Source organism: Schistocerca serialis, chromosome 5 (genome assembly GCF_023864345.2).
Source record: "Schistocerca serialis cubense isolate TAMUIC-IGC-003099 chromosome 5, iqSchSeri2.2, whole genome shotgun sequence".
In the NCBI taxonomy this organism is placed as follows: Eukaryota; Metazoa; Arthropoda; class Insecta; order Orthoptera; family Acrididae; genus Schistocerca; species Schistocerca serialis.
This window is the reverse complement of record NC_064642.1, coordinates 198,081,674-198,107,968: the sequence shown is the minus strand read 5'-3', so window position 1 is coordinate 198,107,968 and position 26,295 is coordinate 198,081,674. Positions and strand designations below refer to the sequence as shown.

Sequence of the window (26,295 nt, the reverse complement as noted above, 5' to 3'; positions counted from 1 at the left end):
ACCAGCTAACATTTAGATTGCACTTCGCAAGGCAGCTTATCTCTGGCTTCTCAAGTCGTAAGAGAAGAGGAAGGCCTGTTCATTTTCAAACACCAAAAAGAGGTGTGTCTGGAGTACCAGATGAAGTTTGTCTGGAGAAAGTTGGAACTCATTTCCCTACAAAAGGTACAACAAACAGATGATGTCGCCAATGTAGCACCAAGAACAAAGAAAAGGGAACAAAAATAATATGTAGCAACTGTCGTGTACCTTTGTGTGAAGCATCATGCTTCTCTAAGTTCCATAGTACATCACCTTAGTGAACTCAAAGGACAGTATGAACTAATACAAATACAAATGTAATGTTTAACATGTTTTCGTACTAAAAAATAAAGGAAGTGCACTTTTCTAAATTAGCGAGTGAAGTTACTCCAGAGTTCGGTGGGAACAATAGTTCCCACAAATTATTTATACTCGTAGGCTAAACTCTCACTTTCAAGATTTAAACTATGATTTTATGAATGGTTTCTAAGCCCAATAAAGTGTTCATAAAAAGACTACAACTTCCGGAAATAATTTGGTCACTAAAGGGTTAAGATAAAGGCCTATGAAAGTAAAGGCCAGTTATGTCAAGTGATGCTGGAGGACTTAGACTGGGAAATGAAACAGTGAGGAATTTCACTACTTGGGCAGCAAAAAAATGGTTCAAATGGTTCTGAGCACTATGGGACTTAACATCCGAGGTCATCAGTACGCTAGACATAGAACTACTTAAACCTAACTAACCTAAAGACATCACACACATCCATGCCCGAGGCAGGATTCGAACCTGCGACCGAAGCAGCCGTGTGGTTCCGGACTGAATTGCCTAGAAGCGCTCGGCCACCACGGCCGGCGACTTGGGCAGCAAAATGAGGACGATGGCACTATTGAGTACGATATAAAATGTCGTAACGGATGCTGCCTCCCGGTGACTCGTGTTCCGGTTTTGCGTCAGTGTTGTGGTTCACTGTTGCAGACGAAGGCGTCGTCGTCGTCGTCGTCGTGCCGCAACCCGTGGGAGCGGCTGCCGGACGAGGCGGTGGTGCGCATCTTCTCGTGGCTGGACGCGGTCGAGCTGAGCGCGTGCGCGCGCGTCTGCCGCCGCTTCAACGTGCTCGCGTGGCAGCCGCAGCTGTGGCGCGTCGTGCGCCTGCGCGGAGACCGCGTCTGCGCCGACAAGGCGCTGCGGGCAGTCCTCCGCAGGTACGTGCACCGCGTCCATCCGCTGTCGTGGGCCGACGACATCACCTTCCTCGCCCTCCACCAAATTCGAGAAACTTCTCCCTCCAGATATACCTCTATAACTTCACCTACTTGTCTAACCTCTGCTGTCTCGTAATCATCATCATCATCATTTAAGACTGATTGTGCCTTTCAGCGTTCAGTCTGGAGCATAGCCCCCCTTATAAAATTCCTCCATGATCCCCTATTCAGTGCTAACATTGGTGCCTCTTCTGATGTTAAACCTATTAGTTCAAAATCATTCTTAACGGAATCCAGGTACCTTCTCCTTGGTCTGCCCCGACTCCTCCTACCCTCTACTGCTGAACCCATGAGTCTCTTGGGTAACCTTGCTTCTCCCATGCGTGTAACATGACCCCACCATCTAAGCCTGTTCGCCCTGACTGCTACATCTATAGAGTTCATCGTAATCAGTCCTATAAAAACCCAGACGACACTCACAGGACCCAAGTCCCGCAGCTTTCCTCTTCTTGACTTCTGCCTCACTTGTATCAATAGCCACCCAATCGATGTTACTAACATTCTCAAATGTTGTTGACTTATTCTAGATCGGAAACTACCATTGCGCCCCAGCCATCAAAAATCCACAATAGACTAAAGTTACGAGGGACGTTCAGTAAAAAGAAAGCACTCTGTCTTCAGGCCACGAATGGCCCACCGGGACCATCCGACCGCCGTGTCACCCCCACGGAGGATGCGGATAGTAGGGGCGTGGGGTCAGCACACCGCTCTCCCGGTCGTAAGAGGGTATTCCTGACCGAAGCCGCTACTATTCGGTCGAGTAGCTCCTCAATTGACGTCACGAGGCTGAGTGCACCCCGAAAAATGGCAAGTGCGTTCCAACCAGAGAGCTGCCATTGAGTTTATTCTGGCGGAAAACCAGAGCATCGCAGAATTTCATAGGCGCTTGCAGAATGTCTACGGAGACCTGGCATTGAACAAAAGCACGGCGAGCCGTTGAACGAGGCATCTGTCATCATCGCAACGAGGTCACGGAAACGTGTCCAGTCTCCAGAGTGCCATGCGGTGGCACACATCTGTTAATCCTGCAATCGGGCTGTTGCGAACGCACTCATTTGCGGTGGTCGACGGATCACGAACACCTCGCTTCTAAACAGGCCGTCCATCCTTGGGGTAGTCAAATGTGTGTGCCCACTGCGTTTCTCGCCCCCTTACACAAGACCATAAGGATCAACGAAGGACCACCTGTGCGGAATTTCTTGCGCCTTACAAGGCTGACGGTGACAATTTTTTGACGAATATCGTCAAAGGCGATTTCCGTGTGTTTGGCCCAATGAAGGATGGACTACGCGGGAAGCAGTACGTGGATGATGGGGCGGTTATCGTTGCACGAGACGTTGGATCCAACATCGACCAGTAGAGAGGTACCATGCAAGCATGAAGGGCCTCATAGTAAGACCGTCGCACTGATTTTGAAGCCAAAAGAATGGGGAATAATATGGTGTATTGGAATCCAGATAAAACCAACCTGCTTTTAGAAAAAAAAAAGATGTTGCATTACTTACTGGACGCCCCTCGTCCGACATTAACGGACCATAGATGAAGATTACGCCCTCGTAGAATGCTCTACACCTATGAAAGCCTTATTGAATCCATTCTCAGCTTTGCCACCTTAGCCTGGAGCTCTGCACCCCCAAAACTTGGGCATTTCTGGCACGTACTAGAATGCCACGCATTCCATCTCACTCTCCATATCCATCTTCCTTTTATAGTACCACTCGAGTCCTCGATCATCGTCGCAAATACCACTCATTCTGCAACCTCGCAGATCAAAACCTAAGTATCTCCCTAATCTTCTCTAATCAAGGGCTGCTAATGCGCCCATACCATCTCAACCTTCTTTCATCTTCACGCCCACGGTACCTATCCCTGCCAATATCAACTGGCTCCCACTATCTCCCAAAAATCTTCTACCAGCTGTAGTTCTAGCCTACATATCCTTTTCCTTAGATCAAGGCGCCAGTACCGTATCGAGCCTTCTGAACAAACATCCCGCCTTCATTTATACATCCCAGTTCCCAACCCAACGTCATTTCTACATTCCTAGACAGAGGAAACCATCCCCCATCCCTCCCAGTCCAGTGTGGAGCAAATGAAATTCGCATCCGTTGAAACTCTAATCAGTGAAATCCATTTAACTGCATACTTTCTAACTAGTCGTCCACCTTGCATAAGAACTAAAACCCAATACGAAATTTCCATCCAACTGTCGCTGTGCACAAAGGAGTATACTAACACCGCGCCTTTATCTCATGTATATTGTCGACGTCCCAAAAAGAAAGCCACGTGTATACCTATTCAATTTCGCCGACGACACTGTCCTCCTTGCAGTCCTTCCTGCCCTCCTTTCACCCCAAGTATCCATCCAACTTTATCTGGAAAACGTAACACCTTGGTTAATCGTATGGTACCATCAATCCAGCGTAAACTCAAGCAATAATCATAGGGAAAATGATCCAAACATTTAATCCCAGGAGCCTTTACGTCATAATTAACAACCATTAAATCCACAAATCTAAAACACTAAATTACACTAGACTAACTCGATGAAAAACCAACTTGAAATCTTCAGCAATTAAGCGCTAAAGAAGGCTACGTGAGACTAAAAGTAGTAACCGGCTGGAAACGAGGTTTAAATCCCACGAGCATCATCCACACACATAAAAAAAAACATATGTCCTGTTGTTACTGGTACGGACCTACAGCGTACCCTAAATACTTGGGGTATTTAACAGGCCAACTAGTCAAGATGGTGAGTGGAAGGCTGGGCTCGGTTGTGACCAACCGAATTTTTTGAACTGTTTTCAAATTTATTAACATGCCTGCAAATAAAACTCAAACAATTTAGAAATGTAAATAATTAAACTAGTTTCCTTGAAACTAATAAATTGAATGTGAGCTGTCTTGCAATAAATGCGCTTCAATAAAGTCTGCCAAGTTTTAATATTAGCAACACTTAGTGCGGCAATAATATTAACTGGCACCCAACAGAATCTTAAAAGAACACAATAAACCAAGGCATCAAAGGAAAGGATCAAAATTAATTATAGCAGCACAATACGAATGACAGCTTTTATTTGTCTCTCTACACAAGCATCGTAGCAGCTCATAAAGCACGGGCCGAATACACTGTGTTGGCCAGGAACCCTCGCGTGCACTGGATAGCCTCTTCAACCTCTCCAGCACCCCCACTCCCACCCTCCTTCCCCATTGACACCTCCCTCCCTCAACACACCATTTCTGCTTGATTCTTCCAGATCAAGAGTGATGTCCGCCACAGAGTTGCTGTTGGTCCCTCCAGGAACGAGACATCATTTTTCAGGACACAACTGTCTGCGCATCAAGGAGCAACCAGCGCCCCCTAACTGTTAATGAGCGTCCCAAATATCGGAACAGTTACCTGTGATTATTTCCCACTCCTTCCAAATCCCGGAAATCATGTCCTGTGCCATATGATAAATCTCCCATACTTCCTCAAACACGTGGAATAGCTTCACCAGTCCTATGCTTCCCACAAAATCAGATCTCAACACCTCTCTGTGTATGTCATACTTGAGAACCTTGATCTGCTGCCGCGTCTCTATTGTTACATACCACCTTCATTGTATCTCCACGCAGTCCATGTCTTTTCCCGTGGTAATTTCATCTACCAATCTGGACCAACAATGTCTTGATGAACTTGTGGATAGTGTGCCACGACGAATACTGGCATGCATCAATGCAAGAGGGCGTGCTACTGGGTACTACAGGTACCGGTGTATACAGCAATCTGGACCACTACCTCTGAAGGTCTCACTGTATGGTGGTAGAACACGCAATGTGTGGTTTTCAAGAGCAATAAAAAGGGAGGAAATGATGTTTCTCTTTATCTCTATTCCAATTTTCTGTACAGGTTCTGGAACTATCGGAGCAGAGGTGATAACCTTTTTTGATATGTCTATGTAGGCCTGTCAAGTTGGTAATTTGGTGATGTACACAAGGCAGGTAGCTGGTGACATACATACGGCTGAGTTTCGATGCTACAGCAAGCAGATGACGCAGTTGGTGACGGGCACACTGTGCATAGTAGGCTGGTGACGGTGAGTCAGCTGTAGCTGTGGTGATGGTGGAGCTGCAGGACTGTGTCGCAGGCTGGGCGTGCACGCGGCGGTGGAGCGGCTGCTGGTGAGCGACGGGGCGCGCGCCACGGACCGCGGCGTGGTGCTGGCGGCGCGCCGCTGCCCGCTGCTGACGCACCTCCAGCTGGCCGGCTGCGGCGCCAGCGTCTCCACCGGCGCCGTCGCCGAGGTCGCCACCCGCTGCGCCAACCTGCAGCACCTCGACCTCACCGGTGAGTCCGCCACGCCACACTAGCGTCCAGGAGATACAAAGCAGGATGCATCCGCACCGTTACAGTAGTAATTTTGGGGCACGATGCGCTTTTCGTGCAGGCTTGGTAGCTCGACCAATTCCAGGAGCAACGATTATCGTTCCGATCTGACTATGTAAGCGTAGACCAGATGTGACTTGAATTCATAGAATCGACAGAAATCGAGCGGTTGTTGTTGTGGTCTTCAGTCCAGAGACTGGTTTGATGCAGCTCTCCATGCTACTCTATCCTGTGCAAGCTTCTTCATCTTCCAGTACCTACTGCAGCCTACATCCTTCTGAATCTGCTTAGTGTATTCATCTCTTGATCTCCCTGTTCGATTTCTACCCTCCACGCTGCCCTCCAGTACTAAATTGGTGGTCCCTCGATGTCTCAGACCGAGCGAGGTGGCGCAGTGGTTAGCACACTGGACTCGCATTCGGGAGGACGACGGTTCAATCCCGTCTCCGGCCATCCTGATTTAGGTTTTCCGTGATTTACCTAAATCGCTTCAGGCAAATGCCGGGATGGTTCCTTTGAAAGGGCACGGCCGATTTCCTTCCCCATCCTTCCCTCACCCGAGCTTGCGCTCCGTCTCTAATGACCTCGCTGTCGACGGGACGTTAAACACTCATCTCCTCCTCCTCCTCCTCGATGTCTCAGAACATGTCCTACCAACCGATCCGTTCTTCTAGTCAAGTTGTGCCACAAGCTCCTCTTCTCCCCAATTCTATTCAATACCTCCTCATTAGCTATGTGATCTACCCATCTAATCTTCAGCATTCTTCTGTAGCACCACATTTCAAAAGCTTCTATTCTCTTCTTGTCTAAACTATTTATCGTCCACGTTTCACTTCCATACATGGCTACACTCCACTCAAATAATTTCAGAAACGACTTCCTGACATTTAAATCTATACTCGATGTTAACAAATTTCTCTTCTTCAGAAACGCTTTCCTTGCTATTGCCAGTCTACATTTTATATCCTCCCTACTTCGACCATCATCAGTTATTTTGCTCCCCAAATAGCAAACTCCTTGCTACTTTAAGTGTCTCATTTCTTAATCTAATTCCCTCAGCATCACCCAACTTAATTCGACTACATTCCATTATCCTGGTTTTGCTTTTGTTGATGTTCATCTTATACCCTCCTTTCAAGACACTGTCCATTCCGTTCAACTGCTCTTCCAAGTCCTTTGGTGTCTCTGACAGAATTACAATGTCATCGGCGAACCTCAAAGTTTTTATTTCTTCTCCATGGATTTTAATACCTACTCCGAACTTTTCTTTTGTTTCCTTTACTGCTTGCAATCGAGCGGTATACAACATGAAAATCATTTAAACCGACCAACTCTGGGAGGTTGCACAGGACACCAAAGCAAACGTTTTTCCCTAATTTCACAATTACAGGTGAGAATTATGAAACCCACAGAGGGCGTAACCTTTCTCAATACTCGTGCTACTGTGCACTCTGAGTACGAATCAGATGAATGTAAGAAACGTCCTTCGTGAACAATTATTAATCCATTTCACTTCCAGCGTGTGCACAGCCCGGAACCAGATGATTATCCACTCAAAGCACAGCTTTTGCAGTGGTACCTGGCACAGCGTAAAATGCGTCTTACAATTCCGTCCTCTGTGCTGTTTACAGATGAAGCAACTTTCTGGCGTCATTGGGTATTCAACATGCTCAATTCAATGTTTTGAGTGAATTTGAGCTACAAGTCACACTTAGTAGCACTCATCAGTTGCAGCTCTACGTGAATGTGTGGGTAGATGCTGTTGGTGACTATTTAATTGAGCCATTATCTCCTACCTACACCATTAAATGACAGGTATCATTACCAGGTCATCACTACTTCATTGCGAGAGTTGCTGGATGACGTGCCACTCGCTACAAGACAGCTCTTGTGTCTCCAGCATGACAGGCCGCCGTTACATTAGTCGTCCTGTGTCTCGGTTCTTGAACGACAGTTTTTTCGGTGTCCCGTGTAACCTCTCAGAGTTCGTCGGTCTCAATAATTTTTACCTATATACCAAATAAATTAATAAGCGGTGATAATGATCCGCCAAGGTAAACAAAACGGTCCAGTACGCTGTTGTAGAAGCAAATTTAAAAGAACGCAAAATGCCCAAGTTTGGCCAAGTTTTACAGTAGCTCGGAAGTTCGCGCTAACCTCAATGCGACATGCTTTTAATAACTGCCACAACGAAACTCTGCCTCGAAATCTGGCGTAAAACCCATAGAGATTCTGGTCATATGTAAAGTACACCAGCGGCAAGAGGCAATAAATACTTTCACTGCAAAATAACAATGCTGACGTTATTGATGACACTGCCACAAAAAGCGAATCACTAAACACGGTTTTACGAAACTCTTTCACCAAACAAGACGATAAAAATATTCCACAATTCCAATCTAGAACAGCTGACAACACAAGTAACTTAGAAGTAGATATCTTGGTGTAGCGAAGCAGCTTAAATTACTTAATAAAGGCAAGGCCTCCAGTCCTGATTCAGAGTATAGATTCGTGAAATTTCCATCGCCAACTTCCTCCTACGAGTGTGAAAATATTCTGTTGCCGTCCACCTTTATAGGGAGATATGATCACCATGATAAAATAACAGGAATCTGAGCTCGCACAGAAACATTTAAGTACTCGTATTCACTGCATGCCGTTCGAGAGTGGAATAGAGAAACAACTTGAAGCTGATTCGATGAGCACTGTGCCAGGCATTTAATTATGAATTGCAGTGTAATCTTGTAGAGTTGGATGTAGATGTACGGGTTAAACATCTGACTCAGCTCGATTGGAACGGCGATAGACAATCTTTAGACTTAAATACTTTCTGTTTACTTGCGCACTCAGTATTGCAGTATTTTAGGAATGACAATATTTCCCATCTTGACTGTTATTACAGGCTTCTGTTTGTCCATTGAGGACAGAGGGAGGGCAACCGGGCATGAACAACTTGAACAATGATAACTGAAACCGACAGCGTCGAAACTGGTAGCATGTTTTGAATAAACGACCTATTGGTTTCAATCATTATTCGAGTTATTAGAGGTATCTGTCTATTCATAATCGGAACATCAGCCTGTTGTGCCTTTCACAAATGTCAGCCCACTATGAAGTGCAACATGGATTCTCGTTCCTTTCGAAGGTTCACTGTCCTCGAGTCAACCATATTTGTATACGCGGTGTAAAAACTACCTACACAGATTTGTGCAGCTATTAAAGGAGATAAAAAGAACATTTCTGTTATTTGACAGAAACGTTATAGGTGCCCCACACCTCGGATAGGGGTTCTTGAAGGATTTGACACTAGAATGTTCTTGGAACAATGTTGATATTGCGATGACTGCTTCGCATGCAACACGTTGACGTTCGAATTCCAACACAACTACACCTTATTGCTAAGAAGTGTAAGTTTTCATTCCACATTCCTGACTAGAAAATTCACATTATTATTGCTTATTTTGTGTTGAACAAGGGAGTTTCTACTGATGTTTACACGCTATTGATGGGTGCTTACTGTCTAAGCAATTTAGCTGATATGCGTCTCATTCTTGAGGAGACATTGCAACAGTCGAGCATCGAGGTACCTGTGTCCAGAACGATTTCCAGGGAGGAGCTTAGCAAATCATGTTACATTTCAAACACTTGACAGTCAACTTCATGAAACAGGATCCGTTAGACCAGACCGATGGCAAACTGAAAGAACTCGTACTTTCCAGTTTGTGGAACCTGTATTACGGCAAACTGGGGACAACCCCAGTACAAGTTCGCGATCCATAGCCAAGGAGAAGGAACTAAATACCTCCAACGCCATTGTGTGGCAAGTCCTGCACGAGACGGGCATGCGTCCTATGAAGTATCAGAACGTACCAGACCTATCAATTAATGACTTACCCAGCGCGTCGAATTCTGCCAATGCTATCTGCGCCAATTTTAAAATCCTCGATTCCAAACATATTGTTCGTTCACTGACGAGGCTGTCTTCACAAGGTAAGGAACAGTCAACAGGCACAGTAGCTACGTTTCGGAGATGGAATGTAGTTAGGCAATGCGTGTTTCCCACCATCAATAGAGATTTACGATAAATATGCTTGCTGTTGTTCACTACCATCTGATCAGGCCATAGCTTCTGCTCTACCCGCTCAGTGGAGTAAATTACCGTACCTTTCCCCGTGAAGTACTATGGGAAATACTGGAGAATGTCCTGGTAGCACTCAGGCAATGATTATGGTTCCAGCATGGGTAATCCCTACCACGTTAATGTCAGACGATATTTAAATAATGTTTCCCCAGCTGTTGGAGAAACATATCTAATATCGCCTTGATTTACGTTTAAAACTCGCTGTAGAAATGTCCACAACGTTGCATTTCGGGCTGCGTAGTGCTTACAGAATTTGCGTATATATTGTAGATATCGGTCCGAATGCGTCAGTTTTCTGCTCACTGCATAGCCCGGATATCGACTGAGATGGAAAAGTAGTTATGACGACCTCATCGTGATGAACGTGGTTCATATCCCCGTCTAGTCATTCACATCAGATTTTTCTCACGATTTCGTTCAACCGATTAAGCAGAATGTCGGAATGGCTATTTTGACAAGGATGAAATCTAGCGAGGTGCTCACTGGTAAGACACTTTATTCGCATTCCAGATCACAGTGATTCAAATACGCATCCGTTCATTTAGAATTAGATTTTCCGTAAATTCCCTAAACCGCTTAAGGCGAATTCTGGGATGGCTCGTCTGAAAGGGTCGACCTGTATCTTGACCCACCCTTCCCCAGTTCAAGATACTGCTCCGTCTTTAACGACCTACTCATCGATAGAACGTTAAACACTTCCTTCTACATCTGCATCTACATCTACAAAACCTAAATACTTCGTACCACTTCTATTTTCTTTCCTGTTTCACTTCTATACAAGAAACAGCTATCTGTATGCTTTCGTAGATGTCGTGATTTACCTTGTGTCCGCCATTTTTAGGCAGGTTGGACGTTGGTGATAGCAGAATCGTTCTTCGGTCAGGCGCAAACGCCGGCTCTCACCTTCTCAGTAGTATTTTCCGAAAAGAATGTCTTCTGCCTTCCAGTGTTTTATTTGAGCTCAGGAGTGTTTCCGTAGTATGCGTGTGTTAATCGAACCTGTCGGTAAAAAATATAACAGCACGCCTCCTCATTGCTTGGATGTCTTCCTTTAATTGAAGCCACTGGGGATCATAAAAAACTCGAGCAGTATCCAAGATTGGGCTGCACAAGTGTTCTGTTCGTGGTCTCCTTTATATATGAGTTACAATTTCCTAGCATAAGCCGACGCCAACGATCTGCCATCTCCAAAGTCGATCTTATGCACTCGTTCCCTTTCATGTCTCTTTGCAACATTACTCCTAGGTATGTAATCGACGCGAATTTGTCAAGCATTACGCAACTAATCCAGTATTCAAACATTACAGGATTTTTTTTCCTACTCATCTGCAGTAACTTGAGCTTTTGCTCATTTAAGCAAGCTACCATTCATCTCACCAATTAGAAATTGTATCCAAGTCACCATGTATCCTCATACGGACACTCAGTGACGGTACTTTCTCGTCCACTACAGCGTCACCGGCCAACGGTCACAGGTTGCTGCTCACACTGTCCGTTTGTGAGCTCAACCACACTTCCCCGAGGCATTCCTGACTATGCCCTTACCTCTCCCGAATACTCGCCGTCCAGGAAAACGTACTGTATTGTATTACTTACAAAGTCTTCAAGCCTCTCATATATGTGAGAACCTATTTCGTCTTTTCAGACGTTCCTGAAAACCCTGCCGTGTGGTACTGGGTCAAAAGCTTTCCGAAAATCTAGGATAATGGAGCCTGCCTGTTTGGCTTCATCCTTAGTTTTCAGGATACCTCACAAAAAAAGGGCAAGCTGAACTTCATATGAGATATGTTTCCCAAATGAAATTTGACTTTCGGGGTAAATAAATTGTTGGTCGCCTCAATTTCTGTCATAAATTCGATACTGGTTTGATGAGAGCTGAGGGAGCAGAAGTGAGTTAGTAATTTTATTTTGCTTGATATAACCAGTAAAACCCTTCATGACGTTAATATGCATTGGATTACACTAGCCATCATAAAAACCGTAGAATGCAAGCAACAAACGGTTCTGATAACGGCCAGTGTAAGCCGACGCAGATTAACGTTTTGAAGCATTTTGTGATTGTGTCAAATTAAAGTATTAACAAATTAGTCATTTACATTCACCAGCTACAAATTGTCATAGTTTCCGAAAATCTGTGAATATTTTTTCAAGGTTACTATATTGTCAATGTGGGTGTATTTATCTCGTCGTAGATTAATCCATCTTCAGGCACCTTACAGGTATGTGGTAATCGACCTACAAAGGTAGTATATGACGTCTCCTGACAGAGAACATCACAAAAGTGTTCTCCAGCTGTCAACATACACGAAAATACTTCAGCTGATCAACGCAACCGAACTACCGATTCCAGCGACTGAAAGTCAACGACTAGATCAATGGTGGAGAAAGATATGTAAATAAATGAAATACACACGAAGATGGACCCGTAAGACCCGAATTATAAGGGTAGATCAAAAAGTTTTCGTTCGAGGACTGTACAGTTCAAAATCGGTAAGCCAATCAGGCCAAATCGATGCAATCATTCCATCGACGGACCAGGGTGATGACAGCAGTTTGTTAAAACACCGTGACCTGCTGTGTGCAGAAGTCAGCAACTGCCTGCTGCGCATCCTCGTCCCAATGGTACCACCGACCATTGAAGGCCTTTCTTAAGGGACGGAAGCCGTGATGTTCACACTCGGAGATACCTGAACTATAAGGCTGGTGTTCATCTCCCACTTGTCCATAGTGAATGAGGCTGGCCTCCCAGATAGACCGGCGTGTTGCGTCGAACCACGACAAGTACGGAACTTGGCGCACCGCTCCACAACGTTGGTTTTCATTAGACATGCTGTACCATACACATTCTTCTTTGTCGAATGGACGTCTTATCAGTGGTTTTCCTTCGGCAGCAGAGAAAGAATAAGAGCATATTGATCTTGTTTGGACGCACTTGGTAATAACGTCGCCATAGTTAACGTTTCCAGTAATAACGTCGCCATAGTTAACGTTTCCACATTTACCGCACGCATGTCGGGGAGAGCTAAAGGCCACACTAATCCCTTGCTTACATGTCGATGCCTATACACTACTGGCCATTAAAATTGCTACACCAAGAAAAAAATCAGATGATAAACGGGTATTCATTGGACAAATATATTATACTAAAACTGACATCTGATTACATTTGCACGCAATTTGGGTGCATACATCCTGAGAAATCAGTACTCAGAACAACCACCTCTGGCCATAATAACGGCCTTGATACTCCTGGGCATTGAGTCAAACAGAGCTTGGATGGCGTGTACAGGTACAGCTGCCCATGTAACTTCAACACGATACCACAGTCCATCAAGAGTGGTGACTGGCGTATTGTGACGAGCCAGTTGCTCGGCTACCATTGACCACACGTTTTCAATTGGTGAGAGATCTGGAGAATGTGCTGGCCAGGGCAGCAGTCGAACACGTTCTGTATCCAGAAAGGCCCGTACAGGACCTGCAGCACGCGGTCGCGCGTTATCCTGCTGAAATCTAGGATTTCGCATGGATCGAATGAAGGGTAGAGCCATAGATCGTAACACATCTGAAATGTAACGTACACTGTTCAAAGTGCCGTCAATGCGAACAAGAGGTGACCGAGACGTGTAACCAATGGCACTCCAAACCATCACGCCGGGTCATACGCCAGTATGGCGATGACGAATACACGCTTCCAACGTGAGTTCACTGCAATGTCGCCAAACACAGATGCGACCATCGTGGTGCTGTAAACAGAACCTGGATTCATTCGCAAAATGACGCTTTCCCAGGTTCATCGTTGAGTACGCCATCGCAGGCGCTCCTGTCTGTGATGTAGCATCAAGGGTGACCGCAGCCATGGTCTCCAAACTAATAGTCCATGCTGCTGCAAACATCGTCGAACTGTTCGTGCAGATGGTTGTTGTCTTGCAAACGTCCCCATCTGTTGACTCAGGGATTGATGCGTGGCTGCACGATCCGTTACAGTCATGCGGATAAGATGCCGGTCATCTCGACTGCTAGGGATACGAGGCCGTTGGGATCCAGCACGGCGTTCCGTATTACCCTCCTGAAACCACCGATTCCATATTCTGCTAAAAGTCATTGGATGTCGACCAACAAAGCAGCAATGTCCCAATACGATACACCGCAATCGCGATAGGCTATAACCCAACCTTTATCAAAGTCGGAAACGTGATGGTACGCATTTCTCCTCCTTACACGAGGCATCACAACAACGTTTCACCAGGCAACGCAGGTCAACTGCTGTTTGTGTATGAGAAATCGTTTGGAAACTTTCCTCATGTCGACACGTTGTAGGTGTCGCCAGCGGCGCCAACCTTGTGTGAACGCTCTGAAAAGCTAATCATTTGCATATCACAGCATCTTCTTCCTGTCGGTTAAATTTCGCGTCTGTAGCACGTCATCTTCGTGGTGTAGCAATTTTAATGGCCAGTAGTGTATGTATAGCCGCATCGGAGTCGCGCTACGTTGCACACGCGCTGCAGCAGCGCCCTCAAGCTGAAAAATTTTGATCGCCCCTTATACAGTCTAACACATTACTCATATTTGTGGCTACTAATAGTTTTTTAAACATACTTTCTGTATAGCTCTACCAGCTTTACATTTCACAACAATTGATAAATGTATCTTTCTTCGTTCCAAGCTGAATCGTAGTGCAAGTTCTTTTATCAAAACTGTTTCACTGAGGAGTAAGTATCGTACTACGGCTCTTCCTGTAAATCATCGTACAGACATCAGAATAACAGGTACCGAAAAAGGTGACAACGGGACAGAAAATAAAGTAAAATCGCTCTACAGAGAAAAGCCACCGGACTTGATGGAGTATGCGGAAAATCTTACTGCTCTTCTAGCATAGTGCAGGGACAACAGCGTGGGTTATTCCCGTTTACAAGGAAGATCGTCATACAGATGCAGAAAACTACGGGGCTATTTCGCCGATGACAATATTATTCTTTTCTAGAAGTGTATTATGACAGTTCTGGAAACCGAAAATCTCTGTGCAAAACAAAATGGACTCTGCAAACGACATTCATGTGGAACCGAGCTCATTCTGTTCGGCCACGAGACCCCAGAAGCAAAAGATACCGGCACCCTACGTAATACGTTGTTCCTAAACTTCCCGAAGACGTCTTCTAATGAACGAAATGCGAGCGTCGGAGTATCGTTTAAGTGCTGTGTTCCTGGATTGAAGAGTTCTTAGCGAATAAAATACAGAAGGTCTTAACGGAGAGAAATCTTCAGACGTAAAAGTAAATTTTGGCATTCCCCAAAGGGTTGTTATAGTATCATTACTTTACTCCCTATACACTGAAGTGCCAAAGAAACTGGTATGGGTGTGCGTGTTCAAATACAGAGATATGTAAACAGGGAGAATACGGCGCTGTGGTCGGCAACGCCTGTATAGGACAAAAAGAGTCTGGCGCAGCTGTTAGATCAGTTACTACTGCTACAATGCCAGGTTATCGAGATTTAAGTGAGTTTGAACATTGTGTTATAGTCAGCGCACGAGTGGTGGGACACAACGATGAAGTGGGGATTTTCCCGTACGATCATTTCACATGTGTACCGTGAATATCAGGAATCCGGTAAAACATCAAATCTATGACATCGCTGCGTCCAGCAGACGCATGAACGGGACCAAGAACTGAAGAGAATCGTTCATCGTGACAGAAGTGCAACCCTTCCACAAACTGCTACAGATTTAAATGCTGGGCCATCAACACGTGTCAGTGTGCGAACCATTTCTTCAAAATGGTTCAAATGGCTCTGAGCACTATGGGACTTAACACCTGAGGATATCAGTCCCCCTAGAGGCTCTGAGCACTATGGGACTTAACATCTGAGGTCATCAGTCCCCTACACTTAGAACTACTTAAACCTAACTAACCTAAGAACATCACACACATCCATGCCCGAGGCGGGATTCGGACCTGAGACCGTAGTAGCAGCGCGGTTCCGGACTGAAGCGCCTAGAACCGCTCGGCCACAGGGGCCGGCACCATTCTTCGCTGGTCACCAAACTTTCTAGACATGAACGTAATTGAGCATATCTCGGAGCCTTGCCTCATACTCTTACGGATTTATGGACAACCCTGCAGGATTCATGGCGTCACGCCGCGTTGCAGCACTTCTGCATTCTCGCGGGGGCCCTACACGTTATTAGGCAGGTGCACCAGATTCTTAGCCTCTTCAGTGTATGTAACTCACGTACTGATTAACATTGCAAGTTGCATGAGATCTTTTGTGAATGATGCTGTTTTGTACAGAGAAGTCGCAACGCTAGGTAATTGTACCGAAATGCAGGAAGACTTTCAAGGGCTCGATAATTGGTGCGGGGATTAACAGTTGACTCTCAACGTAAGTAAATGTAACGTGTTGTGCACAAGCAGACAGAAACACTCTTTATTGTATAATAACACGATTACACAACAATCACCGGACGCAGTTACATCAACTAAATGAGAATATTTGCACGGAGCGATTTAAAGTGGAACGACAGCACAAAACTAGTCCCGTGTAAATCAGATGCCAGACTGAGATTCACTGAAAGAACAATCACGAAATGTAGTCGAACCACGAAGGAGGTGGGCTACAACACCTTCGTTCGATCAGTACTTAAACATCGGTAGACAGTGGGAACCGTACCAGGAGGAGTGGTAGAGGCAAAAGAGGAGATCCAAAGAAGAGCAGTGCGTTTCGTTACAGGTTAACTTATTAAACGCAGATTCGTCACAGACTGCAGTGGCATACCCTACGACAGAGGCGTTCTGCATCGCATTGTCGTTTACTGTTAAAGTTTTGAGGACGTACGCTCTTAGAGGAGTCGAATAATATTTTGTTTCCTCAAAAGTATATCTCGCGAAAAGACCATGAAGGTAAAATTAGAGAGGTTCTAATTCACACGCTGGCTTACCAATACTCATTCTTCCCGCGAACCGTTCGGAGCTAAAACAGGAATTGGGAGAACTGACAGAGGTACACGATGTACCCTGCGCCACATACCTTACGGTGGCTTACGGAGTACAGATGCAGATGTAGATACGAATGAGCGTCATAGAAACTATGATTTGCATTTATTCCTTGCTTAATAAGGCGATTAAAGGATAAAATACATGTCATATAAATGTGCTTACGGTTCAGTTTTTGTGAGACGATATGAGGAGTGAAATGAAATGTCGCGGTAGATGAAGGGGTCGGAACAATTCTCACTGAATTCAGATGTCTCTGTCTGGAAGGACAAACCATGGAATTTTCTGTAGATCATGGGCGGTGCCATCAAAGGCCTACGACGGGTGCAGCCACAAGAGCGACAGGCAGCCGACTCTCCACAGCGTTTTACATTCCTCGTACCTCGGTAGCTAATTGTCCGCAGGAGGGCACAGTAACTCGTGGTGTGGGAGCTACACAAGGCCTGTCCCGCTGTGTCGTGCGACATAAAGTTCACCATCACTGCCCCCTCCACACACACACACACACACACACACACACACACACACACACGTACACACCTACACACACACACGTGTGTACATCTGCTTTATCGCACTTCCTCCGCTGTCCGGTGGTGCGCATCAGATAAGCGGCTTCTCCCACCCCACGGCCGTTCGGCTGGCCCAGCCGGACCTGCTCCTGGCGGAGACACCAATAAATCCTCGTGGAGCTAGGCTGGCCAGATGCGCCTCTGCTGCTCCTCGCCTAACGCCGGCACCCGCCGAGGCAGCTCGTCCATTACGGGAAAGAAAGCACGGTTACTATTGGACAGAAGCCAGGGTGTCCAGGTCTTTATACAGTCATGGGCCAAAACATTACAACCACCTGCTCGTAGCGTGTCGAACCACCACTGGAACGCATCACAGCAGCAGTTCTGGGTGACATGGACTCGACAAGTCCTTTGTAGATTTTAAGGGTATGTTCTTCTGGAAAAAGCCGTTGGCGTCGGAGAAAACATCAAATCCACACACTTGCCGGCCGCTGGTGGCAGTGCGGTTCTAGGCGCTTCAGTCTGGAACCGCGCGACGGCTACGGTCGCAGGTTCGAATCCTGCCTTGGGCATGGATGTGTGTGATGTCCTTAGGTTAGTTAGGTTTAAGTAGTTCTAAGTTCTAGGGGACTGATGACCTGAGATGTTAAGTCCCATAGTGCTCAGAGCCATTCAATCAAACCCACAGTAATGTTCACGCAGCCCACGTCTGTCGTGGTGCCTTTGATTAGTACCAATGGTAGTAGTAGGAGTTGCTGTTGTGCGGCTGCCCGGAGGCGGACAATTTCTGTAAACATACAGTGATTGGAGCTCTTGCATTGACTGGCCCAACCGCATGTTATGTGTTACCAGATACTACAATTTCCTACACCTGAAGATGAGATTTAAAAATCTCAAAACCGGTCGTGGTCTGAATAAATAATTAGTACAACTGAAGCACATCTCTCTAAATTAATTACCATAGGTTTCTTGGAATCCCAAGCGGATGTCGCATTTAGCTCAACACTTCCCCAACCGACCTGCGTCCGTGGCGTATTTCATGTTTCGAGGAGCAATTCGCCTGCGTGACGGGGTATCCGGATACTGCCACCGACGTGGGATAGCAAGAAGCAACACGTTTCTACCGATCCGCGGTGCAGTCTCTGTGAGTCCTTGCCACACCTCTAACTGACGGTGTCAGTTGATGGACGAGGGAACACGTAGAGATCGCATCATGTTCAGTAATCTATGAACGGTACGCTCTATGGTCGGACTTATCATAAATCACCACCTATCCTGCTTTACAGAGAGGGAAAGCCTCTGACCTTCATATTCTGTGGTGAGGCGTGTCCCTCCAAAAGTTGTTGCATGCTCGTAGTTTCACCGTTTTTCAGCCACTTTCCTTAGATGCTGACGAAAGTAGCACTCGACAGCTGACCAGCTCATTTGTTTCGGAGATGGTCGGATTAACTAAAAGCAAGCTTTCTTTTTCGTCTCTCCAAAGTAAATCCTTGGGAAATAATAGTAGCTATGCTTTCTCCTCTCCTAATTTATTCTGTTTATAGAGCATATGGGAAGGTACTGTTTCCTGAAGCCTCTCCAGCATAGTTTTTAATGAGATTTCTTCATCGTTTGCCTCTTATATAAAAAATTTAATGACACTGCCTGACAGCGAAGAACTGTCCTTGCACCTATGGTGTGTCAAGATTGTGGCCAGATGCTCTCTTTAGTAAAGATATAGCAAGCAGAATGCTCCAAGCGTGCAGGTCGATAGGCGACAGATAACATAGACTGCCTGCCGCTCCTTCGAAATAACAGGATGGACTCGTCCAGTGATCATGATGAGGTTGCATTTCCGCACCGATGCCATAGGCATCCACCTTCTGGAATCTAGTTATTGGCTTTTTATTCGTTACAGAATTCTCACTCATTTCTAAAGATTGGACAGTTTTCTGTGACAGAAGAGAGGAAATGAACAGCGAACTTTTCAAGATCAAAAACACCAAAACACACGTCTCTTAGTATTAGGATGTCTTCAAATTCAGTTGGGGGGGGGGGGGGGGTAAACAGCTGTAGTCGCAGTATAGAGTTACGAACTCTGCAGTACTGTCAGCTTGACTGCACAACAACGTGCCAAACTGAATAGACAAGGACTTCCTTGGTTCATTACTAGAAGCTGACGCTATCCGCCAGTTTGAGGTTGGTTTTGGGAGATCACCGGCGATCGTCCAGCCGAAACCTGGTCCTGGATGACGCTTTTTCCAACGAACTCAGGAACTGTAGCTCTGGAAACAAACGTTATTCAACTTTAGTTACGCCAATCAACAATAAAAAATAGAAATCGTGGAATTAATGCAATAATTAGGTAAGTCTTCTTTGAAGTACATTCCCTGTTTCCCCTCTCCGTGGAACATTACTGTTGTACTTTTTGTTAGATATTTTAGTGGATATGCAACAGGATTTTCTCAATCTGAATTTTTATGTTCCAGATTATTAATTCCAGTGTCAAGCTAAAATTGTTAGAAATATAATACCTTTTTTGAATATTTCTACTATATTTCATAAGCCACTGATTACCGGGGATACAGTCGTATGATACATTTTCAGACTGTTGAATATCAAAAGATTACATAGGCTACTGAAATATATTTACCATTTACGTATCAAAATAAGTTACCTTAAATGCTAACAGATAATTATCCATTTTTTTTAGATAGCTTACAATTAGTTTTGCTGCCTCCCGTAAAATTAGTCCCTGGGACACGACACGTTTCAGTCTCAACGTATCAGTTGCGTTAAAAATGTAGAATTTTGCCCCCTCTTGAACAAATTAATGCAAACGCTCATGGCTGATTCTACGCTATTTTGCGGGAACTCTACCACTTAACAGTGGCCGAGGAATACTTGGCTGAGAGCTTTCGGGAATATAAGCACTTTACGTGGCTTGAAGTGGAAGAAGGTTTTTAAAAATACAAAACACTGTGAAATTGTGCATTCGTAAATTCTGTAACAAATTCTGTGATAGAATGAAAGTTCCTTCAGAACGGGAACCGACTGTATCGAATCCTGCATCTCTAATTTTCTCGGTAAAATAGAAAATCCGAATCTGTTTACGTGATGGAGAGGTTATTTTACACACTCAACTGCCGTCTACAGCAACCAAATCTCCACGTTTCTTTATCTGTACAAGTGTCTTGTGTCGATTGTCTTCCTGCGTGGCATCTGCAATTCCTACATTCCAGTCACTCCTAGGTCTGCGCCTGTTCCTCCTTATGGAGCTCTCCATTCCCACAGTTCCTGAAGTTTTCTGTTACCATTCATGCTTCTCATACGCTCGTTATATTCTGACTGTTCCCTTTCTGACCATTGTACTATTGTTGAATATATTTCCATTACTAGCTTGGGGTCTTTATTCATTACCTTGCCCTTTATACTGGTTTTGCAGTATCCTTTCTCATTACTCGGAGCCTATGTTTCATTTTCTTCGTTAACTGTCCACACTTCTGCAGAATATAGTACATGCTTTCGACAAATCACTTGTGCAGTTTCGTCTTGGTTAACTATGGAGATAATGTCGTTCCATAATAATGGGTTAACAGTTTAATTGTGATCCAGTGTTAATTTATCTTTTACGATTTCCTACTCACAATTCTAAAACCTTATCACGACGGACGGGAGGGCGACGGTTCACATCCGTGTTCGATCGTACTAATTTAGGTTTTCGGTGATTTCCGTAAACCGCTCCTGGTAAAAGCCAGTATAATTTCTTTCAACTTCGTTAAGTACAATTAAACATGATAAGAGGGGCTCTCAAAGTAAACATATCTCCATTTTGATTTTGTTGTACCTGAAAGATACAGTTTAAATGGTTCAAATGGCTATAAGCATTATGGGACTTAACATCTGAGGTCATCAGTCCCCTAGACTTAGAACTTCTTAAACTTAAGTAACCTAAGGACATCACACACATCCATGCCCGAGGCAGGATTCGAGCCTGCGACCGTAGCAGCAGCGCGGTTCCGGACTGCAGCGCGTAGAACCGCTTGGCCACAGGGGCCGGCGATACAGTTTAACTTTGTAGCTGTACGACAATGAGTTAAAAAGTAATGCCTCGGAATTTTTTATTGCTCGTCGTCTTCCCAGCTTTGCTGATGCAAGTTAAAAACCTCTGCCCCTAGATGGCTCCGAATTGTAGCGTGTAACGTGGCAGTGTGTCACGTAACTACGTCAGTGCCTGAGAAACAGCATACTGTAATTGAGATTCTAACCACAGAAAACGTCCTTCCAACTGAAATCCATAGAAGAATGAAAGCTGTTTACGGTGATGGTTGTATGAACATCAGTAATGCACGACATCTGCAACAATCCGAGCACTGGTTTCACTGTAATCTAGATCATTCGGCATATAGTCACGACTTGGCCCCATCTGATTTTCATCCGTTTCCAAAACTTAAAGAACACCTTCGAGGACATCGCTTAGATAGGGATGAAGCGGCGCAACAAGAGGTAAGGTTGTCGCTCCATCGAGAAAATAAAATATCCTACACTGACGGTATCAATAAATCGATTTCTTGTTGGGAAAATTTGTGTTCGTTGCCAGGGTGACTATGTTGAAAAATAAATTTCCAGACACGAGCAACAAAGATGTAGAATGTTAAAGCTGGTTTATATTTAGAACGCTCTAAGAGTTTTCACATAAAAAATTCGGAGGTGTTACTTTTCAGTACGCCCTCGTCTAAAGATAGCAGCTTTTAAATCACGAATATAAGACTAAAAACATTCACGATATGAAATCGAATGTGAGGTATACCCTTCCCAATGCGAAAATCTGTAAGTAATAAGTAGCTGTGTAGGTCAGCTAGACGTAAATGACTCCTGCCTACAAATGTGACCTGCCAGTGTCGGCCTCGTCATAGGCGCTCGCACGTGTGCACTAAACAGCTAATATGAAAGAACTTCCAATTAATACTCCTGTTAAGGAAGTGGCAGCTGGCAGAAAAAAGAACCTCACCGTAGGATAAAGGCAGTAAACCGGGAGGAGAGGTGTCATAACATATCAGAAAATAGTTTGAAAAAGCTTCTGTGTCGGAAATAGCTACGTTTATTTAACTGCTAATAAAGGCACTGTTTTAAACTAGTAAAAGTTTCTAGCTCCTCAACTGCATAGTAGTGACGACTTCTGGAAACATAATGACAGATATCAAAATGCGTTCTACGCACACGAAACATTTTTGATCTTCCAGGAGGTTTCAAATCAGCGCGCTCTTTGCTCAAGAGTGAAAGATTTGTTCTCTATTCAGTTAAGCTTTCCAGGGGCGAATGTCTACCAATCTCAGTAAACACTTCCGGGCTAAGTTGCCGTGGTCGATCTGTAGAAATTATTCTCCCTGACGTTTCGTTCTCAACTACGGAGAACATCTTCCGAGGTGAGTCGACGACTGGCTGCTAGGAGCTGGGGCTGCCGCTTATATGGAGATCGTCACGTGGCGTGTGGTGGCGCCCTCTACGTCCGGAACCGGGGGACTGCTACGGTCGCAGGTTCGAATCCTGCCTCGGGCATGGATGTGTGTGATGTCCTTAGGTTAGTTAGGTTTAACTAGTTCTAAGTTCTAGGGGACTGATGACCTAAGATGTTAAGTCCCATAGTGCTCAGAGCCATTTGAACCAACTTAGCCAGGAAGTGTTTACTGATAAAGACGCTGGCCGTGAAAGCCTACATGGGATGAGTCTACCAATCTGTCGCAATGAGCAAAAAGTGAATCGAGGAGTTAATTAAAACGTTCTAGAAAATTAAAATTCTGCACCCGGCCTGGATTCTAAACTCGGACGTTTGCCTTTCTCGGGCAAGATCTCTACCGACAAAGGCTAGACTCACGACTCGCTCTCACTGCTTAACTTCCGCCCGTACCTCTTCTGCTGTCTTCCGAATTGACAGAGTTCTGCTGCGCGCCTTGCGGAAAGAGAGCATTTTGTGGAGACTTGACTGCCTAGGGCAGAGGCAGTCAGTCGTTTCTCCCTACCCCCCACTTTTGTACCTCTGTTAGTAGTGAAATTCTCTAACCGCCCACCAGCTCCACAGTAGTGATGATTCATAAAGTAGAATAGCTACTGTACTTTATAAATTCATACAACAGAGGTGGATAACTCCCAACCATTGCCGATCGTGAAAGCTTGAACGCCCATCTGCGGGCGGTAGAGACCAGATTGACAACCACTGGCCCAGGGGATTATTTCAAGAATTAGTTTTCAGCCAGCAACGGAATATGCGCTGATTTTGAAACTTCATGTCAGATTAAAAAAAAAAAAAAAAATGTGTGTGCCGGACTGGGATTCGAAACGTATTAGCCCACAAAAGGCCAAGATCCCAATGTCGAATGTCGGTCCTGCACATAGTTTTGACCTGCGAGACAATTTCAAAATCAGTGCACACTCCCCTTGTTTTACCTATCGTTAATCCTGTCCAGTACAAGGTCCGCTGTATTTTTCACAAATTAATTTTATTTAGCTTTTCGGCCGAATGGCTGAGGAAGGGAAGTTGCTTGAGCTACCTGCCGGCGAACTGAATTAACTTTGTTCTGTGTGTGATCGTATTTTAACTGGTTCAGCACCGAGTTCTCTGAAACTAGGCACAAGCCGAGCGGCTGCCATAACAAACGTGTGAAACCGCCCAGTAACTACACGCAGGCTGACTGGTGCCCAGCTAGTGCTGTCTCACACTCTAGGCTCCCAAGAAAACGGCTGCACATTACGCTATAAGAACAGGTCAGCGTACGCTCCACCGCAGAGTGGAAATTCATTCTGTAAAAAGCTGGTTATCTCTACAGTGGCTATTAAGAAGACTATTTGTTGAGAATCAATTAAAGGCCTGTGCTTATTGCCTCGGCTGTCACTTCCATCGTGGAGCCGGAGCCCTTGCATAATACGCTTGCGTCATCAGAGGCGATGCGCCTCAGCACTATTGGAAGCTGACCGTGTGGGTCACCTCTCTGCTGCTCAGACAGTAGCCGAGAAATATGGCTGCAAACTAATGCAGCTGTGTCGCACATTGTGCTCAATGGTTATAGATAGACCGGGTAACCGTGGCAGTAAGCCCGTGGTTAACTATGGCGGCTGAAAAATTACTGTAAAATACTACATTGTTATGCAAGTAACTGGGTAGTGTACGGTGGCGCAGACGACAGTCCGCCGATAAATAATGAACCAGGAGTGAACGCGCACCCTCGTACTAACAGGTCTGCCCGCTCGGCCGTACGGTCTCAGCTGGACTTAAATGTTGACTGGAAACACTTAACACGCCGTGTCGAATAGTTTCATAAATCTGGGTTAGGCGTCCCTGAGTGCTTGCTGTATTAAATACGACCCATTACCTGCGCTAGCAGCAAATTGAGTTTTATCGTCCTCTCGAACTGCGGTGGCTGAAGAAAGCGATCGTCGATATCGTACGTGCTATTCCAAGTATTTTCTGCTGCAGCGGACCATGCGCATAATTTACTTAATGCGCTTACAAACATTACTGCAAAATCACTGGCGTTCTAAGTATCTGTGGTATTTCCGAACGTAGGTATTTCCGAAACAAGGCAGTCTTCTGTGCGAATTCCAGTGACGCTTAAGCACAATACACTCTTAGTCTCTATCGAGAAAGTTCATGTGAATTCTGGATTTACACACAAATAAAAGTCTTTTAGGTTTTCGTATAAGCAAAGCTTTATTTTCTACACTTGTTTGGTCACGATATCCGTAGTTGCCATGATTACTTAAGGTATTCAAACCAGTTTATGCAACTCCTAAAAGAAACCTACTTATCTTGCCATCTGCATTCGCATTATTGAGTTAAAGAATCTTAACTACTGTACAGCTAATTATTTACAGTTCTGACTTGGGTGTAGACCTAAAAATGGTTTGTGTCGTAAGTTATTCAAAAATGATTTTTCACTTACTTCATTTTCATATTCTGTGCTTACATCCAGAGGTTTTATTTGTGTATGCATTTGTCAGTTATGCCTGACTATGTCCTGTTCTCATTTTGATTTACTGCGCTACTCGTTTACTGACGTAAAAAGTGATTTAATGTTACAACGCTATTACAGAAAAATGTTCATTTTCGTATTTCTCATTAAAAATATGTCTGTGTATTTTTATGTTTAGAACTGTGAACTTATCTCTTAGATTCGGTGTTTATCTAATAACGTTCCTTATATCAATGTAATAAAGTCCCCACACTACCCTTTCAGCCTATTCACATAACTAAATAAAGGCTTATCAACATAAACAAATCAGGAAAGGATTACCGCTTTATGTAAGGCACCGTTTTATTGTTTTGTTTTCACCCAGACATGTTCCAGCTCTTTTTGTGCTATCTTAAGTGAATTTTATGTTTATTTTCATTCTCACATGAACCTATGAGTTGTATACGCTGGTAGTTTTAAATCTACTGTGCAGTCTACAGCTTGTCATGCTTTTCGATGTTGTCGTGTTTTTTCCCTTGCTAATGTCGTGTCAACACGCTTATTTCTTTTGCTGTTGTCCTTACACAGGAAGTTTGGATGATTTGTTCATTTCTGAGTGAAAACAAAACTATAATGCTGCGTCTTGCATTAGGCGGAATTTTTATGGCTCTGAGCACTATGGGACTGAACAGCTATGGTCATCAGTCGGGATTTTTATACAGTTTTTCTTAGCAACCAGCGAAATAAGGAGATCCGCAACGTGCACAAGAAGATTTTAAATGAAACAACATAATGTAGCATGTGTTTCGTCATAGGAACGTAAAGAAGCAATATTGCTGTAGTAATGCAATATTTAGCCTTACTTTACATTACGAAACATGCATTGATTCCAGGCGAAAAGAAAGTAGGTCAGAAGACGAAGCGCTAAAGAGAGGAATATCTGAAAAATGGGAATGCACACGGCACTTCAAGGTGTCAGCAGAAACGAAAAGAAACTTACGTAAGCAAAAGAAAAAAAATCAGTCATTAATAACTTATGACACGAACAATTTATATTGTACAACAAAACCAATAT

General features: G+C 44.6%; 1 protein-coding gene across 1 annotated transcript in view; it reads left to right on the top strand.

Annotated features, from left to right (window-relative positions):
- The window catches only part of LOC126481849 (F-box/LRR-repeat protein 7-like), a 239,781-nt gene that overhangs the window by 34,756 nt on the left and 178,730 nt on the right, over nt 1-26,295 (top strand). Inside the window, exons 4-5 of the mRNA XM_050105809.1 lie at nt 977-1,224; nt 5,379-5,614. Coding sequence (XP_049961766.1) covers nt 977-1,224; nt 5,379-5,614 — 484 coding nt within the window. The remainder of the gene's footprint in view (nt 1-976; nt 1,225-5,378; nt 5,615-26,295) is intronic.